Below are 10,319 nucleotides of genomic sequence, written 5' to 3' on the forward strand. Positions count from 1 at the left end.
TCTTTAAGAAGTAAAAATGGTCAGTACAGCAATCGGGAAAACAAAAAAAAAAATTAAGAAAAAACGGAAATTTTTCCGCAGCACAAGTTTTTGTCAAAATCTAATAAAAAATAATACCCGAAGATACTGGAAATGTTCACTAAATGTTTATTTATCATTTTCTATAGGTACATAATAACATTTTCAAAATATTTAGATTTTTCTTATCTATTTTACCAATATACCGTGTATAATATAGCTATACTAGGTAATAGGTAGGGTAGTAGCATGTGTAACAATTTCCAGATAAACAAGACAAATATATGCAAGAGGCAAGTGCATGAACATCCGGACTAGACATATCCAGCGCCGGATTGGGAAGAAATTACTTACCAGGCTGTCCGCCTAGACCGGCCCAAATCTCCAATTCAAAATTTCTTCGAGCCACCTCAAATCTTTCGTATTTTTAACTGCCCACCGGGTTTTGCCAAGTATCCCGCAGTTTAAATCCGGGCCTGGACATATTTAGGTAATATGTAATAAATAGGGCTAAGGACTTCTAGTACTTAAAAATCTAAAAATTTGCATGCACTTATGCACTTAAAAATCAAGAAATATGCGCTTGGTCTTATTTTGAACAGAGTATAGACTAACCTACATGTAAAATATCAAGGTACTTGAAAATATTGATGATAGATTTTGAAATTTTATATTAAAGACTGCTGAAGTAAGGTTGCGCCCTGGTGGAGAGATGTTAATTTTATGTGATTCGGTGGCAGGGCAATAACAAACCAGTACTCTTTTTACAATACTTTCAAACCATAAATATTTATCAAATAATAATAAAACAAATCTCATTTTGGTATTTTCTATAAAATTGTTTATTAATTAAGACTTAAATTTTATTATACTACAAATATTATTTTGTAATTATCATTTATGATTCTTTAAAATATTTTATTCTGTGGTTTTCATACAAACTGGTTTCAAGTTAAAGCATTCTTTTTAATAACAAATTTCACATGCGCTGTTGTTGAGTTGCTTCTCGAGACTTACTTTATTCGTGAATTGATTCCCTGGGTATTAAGAGGTATGTACGAATTGATTGTTGTATATCACTAACATGATAAATGTATATGGCAATATGTTGAACAAACTTTTCATCCTATTAGGATTACCCAAGAGGCACCACGAAGAGGTTTGCTGAGAATTCTCTCCAAAATTTTCTTCTTTTTAGTTTTTTCATATTTTGAAAATCATTAGGAACATTGTATAACTTTTTTTTATTTCAAAGATTTTTGGTATTCATCTTCATAGTTTGTAAAAAGTAAGTTATAGTAAAAAAATGTAGGGGATTGCATTTTAACTTTTATCTGGTAATGAGATTATCACTTCTCTCATAAAACTTCCTTGGTCTTTTTTGGATTAAATTACCTGTTGATGTACAATAATAAAGGAATCTACTTATATATACTCTTAATAGCCACGGAATAAATTCAATGGTATTGGTGCAGGTAAACAGATACTTTGCTCCCATCAATTGTGCTGTCATTTACCACAAAATCATTTTGAAATATCATAACATTCTTTACAAACATTTAGACATATAGAAATGGTTATATCTTAGAAATTATATACAAAAAAATTATTAATATAAAATTATTTTTATTTTTGTGTATTAATCATCATTTGGAACAGTAAAAATACTTAGATTTTTACTTTTGAGGTTGGTTAGGTTAGAAAGTAATGGGCAAAATTTAATTCAGCCTATTACTATATACCTATTATATAACTAGTAATATAAATATCATAAATATTTTATGACAGCCTTTGTTTCAAATTATTTTCCGTAACCAAATATTTATCATTGTATTCAAATTTAGCATACAAATTACCTACTGTGACTTTTTTAAATGACCTTCATACCTGATACACTCGACACCTACTGTACAAAAGAGTAGTGACTATTCACCACTGTTTTTAAACTATATATTTAATTATTATATTACTATTATTATTTAATGTTATATTACTATTTTAACTTTAAGCGATATTCAAACTTTTCTCAAACAAAGATGATCAGAAATATAAAGATCCTACTATTGATAATTCATGCCAATCACAGTAAGTATATCATAGTTTAATATCTCTTAAGATTGACACCTCAACATTTATATATTTTTTTAATTTGTCTGTTGTATTACAAAAAATTGTGATAAAATATTAGAATCTATTAGTAGACCTAATTTGGACCTTAACAATATTGTATAAACATATACTTTCTGGTAGTTAAGTAAGAACTTAATGTTCAAGACATTGTTTCATTTAATATCAAAGAAAGTATTTTAAATTTTAAAAACTGTTGAATATTTCTGAAAAGAAAATTCAATTTGTTATTAAAAGTGTATATTATCTTGTTTTTTTTTTTTTTGCATATCAGCTGTGAAAAGCCAATAGATTCATATGATATACCTGCCTCTAATATAATATCAGATACAATAGTAAAATTAACTGAACATGGCAATAAATGTATTCTATTTGAATCTGGTAAACGAAGGGAACTGGAAAATAAATTAAATGGTTTGTATTTTGAATGTTCTTGTATCATATAATGTACACAAGTGGTGCCGAAAACGTACTTCAAGTAGTTCAATTGAACTGCTTTAAGAATGGGTGGGTGGGTAAAATAATAGAGCATACTTAATATTTCTGCTATAATTTTATTAAACACAGATGATATGTCATTAAATTATTTATACATAAATAGTTGAGCCAGTTTCACAGTCGTTTGAAGGGGTGGGTGGTTCAAACAAACTATTTGAATTTCCAGGTTTAATTTCATTCAGCGCTACTGGTAATTAATATACACATAATACATTTATTATAATCAAAATATATTATTTTTAGATCCGTCACTGTTTTATATGAATATCCCGAAGATTATATTAGGAAATCTTTCAAAGTTTTTTGATGAGCATCGAACTGGTGTTGATCTTCATAAAATGATGAAATTATACCGTGTAATATACTTTATCTAATAGTTTTTGGTTACAACCAATGTTTTAACTATTTTTTTTTAGTCAAAATATGGCCGATCTTATGAACCATTGAATTATGGCTACTCTTCTGAAAAACATATGTTTGAATCTTTAGACAAAATGGTAGAAATAAAAAATAATGTGCTGTATACAAAAGATCCTTTTGCCTATACACAATTATTAAAAACAATAAATCCTATTGACATGAATGAAAATACTGCTCTTTTATTACCGGTATGTAATAAAATTGTTTCTTAATTTTAATTGAATAAACATTGATTATTTTTTTTCTTTTCACAAAGAGAAGTTTTCAATATTTTATTGTACAATTTCAAAAATTGTTAAATTGAAATAATATATTCTAGGTACATGAACTATATTTAATCATTATTGTACCATAACTAAAATTATTTTATGTATGTAATGTTTTGCAAAATATAGGGTAATGATTTTCTATTGAATTACTCGAGCAATGATATCTGCAATGGAAGATTCAAATATTATAAAATTAAGTTGAACGATCTGAAGTTAATAAAGGTCATTGTTGCTGATATTTACAACCCTAATTCATTTTATATTCAATTAGCAAAGGAAGTTGATATTCTGAATGAATTCATGGATGAATTGCAGTTAGTTTTATATTTAATTGACTTATGGTTTCATACTTAACATAGTAATTTTGATATATTTAGAGTGTTCTATAATGAAAATGAAGAAAAATACAAAGTTTCTCCGAAACTAATTCTTCCACAATTGCCATGTACCTCATATATTAAAGATACCAATTTGTGGCACAGGGCTAAAGTTTTAAAAATAGTCGATGAAGAAAACGTGCAAGTAATTACATATCATTTTATTTTAATCTTAAGTTAATATAAATTTATCCTAGTTTATGAATGAATATATTAAGATATGAAATCCATTTATTTTAGATAACCTATAATTAGTATTATTCCAGTGAAGTATATTCATATAAATAAACACATAAAGTAGTAGTAAGCAGGAATCAGGTATGGTCAGATGTAAATATATTTAAAAATTTATAAAATCTATATTATTTGTATTATTACTTATTCTTTTATAAGCATTTAAAGCTAATATCATTTAAATTTGCCAATTACTTGTGTACTTAAATATTTATAAAATACTCAATTTTTATAGTTAAAGATTGAAAATGTAAAACAAAGTTTCTTGTAAGTAGTTCATATTAGGGGCGGATTCAGTTTTATTTAACGGAGGGGCAAATATTGCATATTTAAAAAAAACAAAAACCAAAATAAAGTGTAATATAAGTGGTATTTGTGAGTGTTAAAAAATAACTTATACAGTTATGTTAAATACAAAATTGTACCTATTTCATCTTAAGTTAAAAATAGCTGTATCTCCTCCGCCCACCACTGAATCTGCCAATGGTTCATATTGTATCTTATAAAATTAAAAAAAATATTTAAACTAAGTTTTTTTGTATAGAAATTTTAATTTCAAATTTGAAAGGAATTGGATATTGAAACAAATAATAACAATTTTAGTTATTTTGTTTTAATTTAAAAATATTATTCTTGTGTATACTAAGTATTATACTTAGTATACTTGTGTATTCAAGTTTCCTAAAATAATAACATTTTCAAATTCAAATCAATTGGAAAAAATGAATTCAACCTACATACTAATGTCTAATTGTGAAAATTACTTTAATAACAATTATATCATAAAATATTTAAGAACTTAGTAATATTATCGTCTGACATACCACCTTTAACGTATACAGTTATTAAATAATAGAATTGTATTCATTTTAACATCCGTTATAGTGTTCCCTCTAGACACCTATACATTGGAGCGGTACTCACTTGTCTTTTTTACTTTTTTTTTTTTACTCACATCTTTTTTATTTTATACACAGTCATCTTTTGTTCAAATCTAACATTTCTGTCTCTTATTTGATTGTTGGCATACATTCTTCATATAACATGAATATCCTCGCACCATCTTAAATATAGAGGTTTTTGAAAGTTAAATATTAAAATAATGGTCGCTATATGTTTAAAAATATTAAGGGGGCAGCAGCAGGTTTTGTCAAAAATCAAAACTAATGTAGATTTGACCAATCTAAACATTAATTTTGTTTGTTATAATATTTTTCAATATAATATTTAAATTCCGTATCATAAAATAAACCTTAAGGGGGCTGGAGAGGGCTCCAGTCAATGAAAATAAAGTGACTTTTAGACCAATAAGCTAGACAAAACTGGAAGAATTTGGTTTGACAGATTTTAATTTTGAAAACTGACTATGATTGATCAACAAGTTTACTAGGGAATGATCGAGGCGATTTTGAATATTCCAATTGTTAGTGTCATAATGAATAATATAAATACAAAAATATCATATTTTTTCGATATTTTTATTCTTGGATATCATAGCTGAAAACAAAAATAATCAAAATCGCATCGATCATTCCCTAGTAAACTTGTTGATCAATCATAATCCGTTTTCTAAATTAAAATCTGTCAAACCAAATTCTTCCAGTTTTGTCTAGCTTGTTGCTCTAAAAGTCACTTTTTTTTCATCTGCTGCAGCCCCCTTAATTCCTTGTATTTTATTAAAATAAAACTGACCACAGCTTTATAATTTGTTTAGTTGGTTTTTGTTGATTATGGATCAATTGAAATAAAACCAAAAAAAAATATCAGACTTTTACAATCAAGATTTAGCGCTTATGCTGCTCAGGCAATACACTGTGGCTTATATAAATGTAGAGAGTATAATTATTCAAGAGAAATAAGTGAATATTTTGCTGATATGGTAGAGCACCATGTGTTAGAAGCACAGATCCATGCACCAATTCCCGAAGTAATTATCTAAAATCTAAATAATATTGTTTTACTTAATATTATTATTATATATTTTTTTTCAGGATGATTCTGAAAAAATAATGGTTACATTATTTTTAAATACCAAATTTGATCAAATTAATATAAACAAAAGAATGTAAGTTATAAATATTATATTTAAATTATTTTTATAAACGCTAATTGTTGTGATATTAAATAAAATAATTTTTAACTGACAAACACTATCATTTTTATTTTACTATCTGAAGTTTTTAGGTGACATGAATATAATTTTACTATTTGTGGTTAAAGAAAAAAAACAAGAAAAAATGACACATTATATTGTTTTGTTTATATTTTTAAATGTTTTTTCTAGTTTCAAAGTTCTTGAAAAGAGAGGAACAAGAGTCATTCATCAACATTTCAAAACCCTTAAAAAAGATAATTTATAAATTTAATGGAAGAAAGAAATAAATCAAATTTCGACATTTTCAAAGAATGAAGGAATACAGTATAAAATCAAAGAATGTTCACATAAGAAAAAATATTTTTCAATTTTTAAATATATAACTGCTATATCTCTATATGTTGTAATGTATAACTGAAAACTTAACACAGTGAGGAGAGAAAAAAGATAAGTTTTATCAATATTATATAGAATCGATTGATTTGAAGTGTTTTTGTATAATTTGTACAATTGTATTCAAATGAATCATTTTCAGTCCCACTATTTATCTTCATAATAATAGTACAAACATGCAATGCTAATAGTATTAAACTGTACAGAATTGTGGAACCATAATATTCTGTCATTGATATAATTCCACTGACGTTCTACACAAGGCTAAGTTCTTAAATTAATAAGTATTTATGCCTTTGTTGTATGCCAAATGTCAGCGATCTAAAAGATGGTGGTGGATTTTGAATAAAGGTTGAAGTCAATTCAGAATAGTGTATTTTCAATAATTATTAAGTGTGCAAAAGTCGTGTGTGTGTGTGTCGCTGAGTGACGTGAAGGTTATGTTCATATAAGTACATTATAGTACATTAGTACCTATACAAGGTGTCCCGCGAGGATTTCTGAGGATATCTCCTGAGATAATAAATATAAATCTGTTTTTTTTATTAGACTCAGAGACAAGGACCACGCATAACTTATTTATTTTTTTGGTAAAAGATTAAAAAATAATTTTTTATTTTTGAAACAATTAAAGAGCCATTTTATAGAGTTTATTTTTGTGAAAATGTTGACCCTAAAATTTTATTTTCATTAATCATGATTTTTAATAATGTTTTTAGTTTATAAGTAAATCGGTAAAAAACCGGTTTTTGGCCTAGCGGCGAGTCCGTCTCTACGGCTAATAAGTATATCCTCACGGGACAGTGTATAGGTAATAATATAGTATTTGTTTACCCATTCCTCGTTTATTTTGGAATTATGTATATTTTCTGGTATTTTACTTAACATATTTTTCATGTTAGTTGTAGGAATAAAGTATCAAGTACTTAAAAACATAGAAAAACGTACGCGTAAATGCGTTTTGTCTATGTTGCGCGTGGGCCAGAGAGAGAAAACAAATAATGCGCCGACATCCTCTTAATAATTTGTAATTTAAATTTCGTATAAAGCGGTTAATACTGCATCCCGTGTAAATATCTGACATATATTATTTATTGTAGAGTTGCGTACACCTGCTTACAGGAGACGGTGACATGAATGGATAATGGTAGTTACAATATTTTTATTATATTTTTAATACAATTAGGACCTGGGGGTCTATTTTTGAACTTAATCGAATCGTATTAGTGATCTAATACGTCCATTTTCGATCATCTATTCGATTAAGTATACAAAATGGTATTTTTTGAATTCAATCTAATGATTAGTAATCGAATAAGTAAACTAATTATTCGATTACTATATTAGGTTGCTCATTTAGTAATATAATAGCATTTTAGATTAGTTATTCGTTTTTTCCTTATCACGACTCGTAGTGTTAAATATCATAAAACAATTTTTTTTACTATTAATTCTTATTTAATTTATTCTTTAGAGCATAATTAAAATAATTAAGTGAAAATTATGGATTCATTACTTAATTTAAATCATTTGCAAATGATTAGAAATCTTGAAGAGTTGGAACTCGAAAGGAATGAAAATCGACGATATTACACCGCTGAAAATGCATTTGACGGTATTAACTGTTTATTTAAATACATACGTAAAACTATTTTAGTGTAAAACAAACTAACTCACAATATGTATTAAGATTTAAATGATCATCAGTTTATCAAAAAGTTTAGACTACCTAAACAGAACGTCCGAGATCTTATACATGAACTATCTCCATTTATGATCCATCCTACTAGACGCTCTGCTATTACTATCGAATGAAAGGTATTTTGGAATATTAAAATAAAATTTATAATAATTTTGTACCTATACACGTCAAATAACACATTAAAACAATATAATTTGAACATAAACATAGGTGTTGACTGCATTACGTTTCTACGCAAGTGGTTCTTACCAGCAAGATATTGGAGAAAATAGAGCTTCTTTGATGAGTCAGTCAGCTGTTAGTCAGTGCATAACAGAAGTTACCAAAGCTCTAAATCAACCGCTAGTTTTCAGTAAACATGTTTATTTTCCTAGAACTATAGATGAGTTGAACATTGTCAGGCAAAAGTAAACTTTATACCTCCGTCTAAAAACCATCTAATTAAATTAAATTAAATTTATGTTAAAGATTTTTCGAAAAGTATAGAATTCCTGGTATAGTAGGAATTGTAGATGGTACGACTGTATAGACCATATAGTAATACATAATATTTTACTTAAGAGTTAAGAGGACGCTACAGTGCTACACCCGTATGTGTTGTCTGTCTTAAAATAGGTAGTACCTACCTATGTAGCATAAAAATGAAAACTTACCTTTGTGCTTTACAACCTCTCACTTCAGGATCATTAAAACAATCATTTGTTCTAATATAGTTATTAATAGCAAACACATCTACTTTAGGCAAATTTTCTGATGTTGCTTTTACGAATTTGTTAGTCATTTTTAATTTTTGAACAGTAATATATTATATTGTAACAAATAAAACAAGTATAATCTTCTTATTATATAAAATAACTTTATAAAACGTATTTTACTTTGGTAACTGGTAAGTGAATGATTTCTTTAACAGTAATAATGCTAAATAATAGATAATAATAAGTTATAACCAAGAAACATGTTAATATAAAATGTTTCTGAAATCTATTTCTAGAATTTCGCAAATTATGTAAACACCAAACAATAGTGTAAACACTGTTTATGTAATGAATCAAATAAGTATTCGATAAACCTAATGAAATTCATATTCTACACTACATATTTCATGAATTTGTAGGTATATTATTTTAAACTATATTAATCAATTTTAATTTTTAATAAAAATTAAAAATACGGGTCTTTTTATTTACTGTCTGTAAGAGATTTAAGTAATAATAAAAAATATGTTATATATTATGTCTATTTTTGAACTTGATCGAAAATAACGAACGAATTACTCGTAAACGAATTATTCGTTCACTGATATTCGATCAACAATGAAAAACCTTATTAACCTCTATAATACCTATATATTATAGATTATAATTATAATTTTTATTTTAAGTTTTGATTTATATTATTATGCAAAGCACAGACCAAGGAATTTACATAGGCATAGTCGAGAAAATGTATAGGTAACTATTGTGGTTATATTAAATAATAAATATATTAATATAGTTTAAAATAATATACCTACAAATTCATGAAATATGTAGTGTAGAATATGAATTTCATTAGGTTTATCGAATACTTATTTGATTCATTACATAAACAGTGTTTACACTATTGTTTGGTGTTCACATAATTTGCGAAATTCTAGAAATAGATTTCAGAAACATTTTATATTAACATGTTTCTTGGTTATAACTTATTATTATCTATTATTTAGCATTATTACTGTTAAAGAAATCATTCACTTACCAGTTACCAAAGTAAAATACGTTTTATAAAGTTATTTTATATAATAAGAAGATTATACTTGTTTTATTTGTTACAATATAATATATTACTGTTCAAAAATTAAAAATGACTAACAAATTCGTAAAAGCAACATCAGAAAATTTGCCTAAAGTAGATGTGTTTGCTATTAATAACTATATTAGAACAAATGATTGTTTTAATGATCCTGAAGTGAGAGGTTGTAAAGCACAAAGGTAAGTTTTCATTTTTATGCTACATAGGTAGGTACTACCTATTTTAAGACAGACAACACATACGGGTGTAGCACTGTAGCGTCCTCTTAACTCTTAAGTAAAATATTATGTATTACTATATGGTCTATACAGGTCTGCGAGAGAAAGTTATGGAGATAATGCTGTAGGGTACATTGAGTTAGAACGGACTGGGAATCTATGTCTAGTGAACGGACA

General features: G+C 26.6%; 2 protein-coding genes across 4 annotated transcripts in view; both read left to right on the forward strand.

Moving 5' to 3' along the window:
* LOC107882867 overlaps positions 1 to 6,525 on the forward strand; it is a 9,965-nt gene extending 3,440 nt beyond the window's left edge. For all 3 annotated transcript variants that reach the window (XM_029485847.1, XM_029485848.1, XM_029485846.1), the window contains exons 5-13: positions 2,028 to 2,103; positions 2,420 to 2,559; positions 2,887 to 2,999; positions 3,060 to 3,251; positions 3,459 to 3,646; positions 3,710 to 3,854; positions 5,658 to 5,870; positions 5,935 to 6,008; positions 6,228 to 6,525. In XM_029485847.1, the coding sequence (XP_029341707.1) occupies positions 2,028 to 2,103; positions 2,420 to 2,559; positions 2,887 to 2,999; positions 3,060 to 3,251; positions 3,459 to 3,646; positions 3,710 to 3,854; positions 5,658 to 5,870; positions 5,935 to 6,008; positions 6,228 to 6,303 (1,217 nt within the window). In that variant the 3' untranslated portion in view covers positions 6,304 to 6,525. The remainder of the gene's footprint in view (positions 1 to 2,027; positions 2,104 to 2,419; positions 2,560 to 2,886; positions 3,000 to 3,059; positions 3,252 to 3,458; positions 3,647 to 3,709; positions 3,855 to 5,657; positions 5,871 to 5,934; positions 6,009 to 6,227) is intronic.
* A 1,409-nt stretch (positions 6,526 to 7,934) lies between these two features.
* On the forward strand, positions 7,935 to 8,662 carry LOC115034074. Its single transcript, XM_029489530.1, has 4 exons — positions 7,935 to 8,046; positions 8,122 to 8,228; positions 8,344 to 8,540; positions 8,602 to 8,662. Exons 1-4 carry the CDS (start codon positions 7,935 to 7,937, stop codon positions 8,660 to 8,662), a joined length of 477 nt encoding a protein of 158 aa, XP_029345390.1.
* The last annotated feature ends 1,657 nt before the right edge of the window (positions 8,663 to 10,319 follow it).

The sequence above is a fragment of the Acyrthosiphon pisum genome, chromosome X (assembly GCF_005508785.2).
Source record: "Acyrthosiphon pisum isolate AL4f chromosome X, pea_aphid_22Mar2018_4r6ur, whole genome shotgun sequence".
Taxonomy (NCBI): domain Eukaryota; kingdom Metazoa; phylum Arthropoda; class Insecta; order Hemiptera; family Aphididae; genus Acyrthosiphon; species Acyrthosiphon pisum.

Bases quoted from the DNA above. Each gene is read 5' to 3' on its own strand.
- LOC115034074 (XM_029489530.1), top strand. From the start codon at position 7,935: ATGGATTCATTACTTAATTTAAATCATTTGCAAATGATTAGAAATCTT. The intron at 8,047-8,121 runs GTATTAACTGTT...ATATGTATTAAG, and splicing joins CGCTGAAAATGCATTTGACG to ATTTAAATGATCATCAGTTT. The intron at 8,229-8,343 runs GCTATTACTATC...ACATAAACATAG, and splicing joins TCCATCCTACTAGACGCTCT to GTGTTGACTGCATTACGTTT.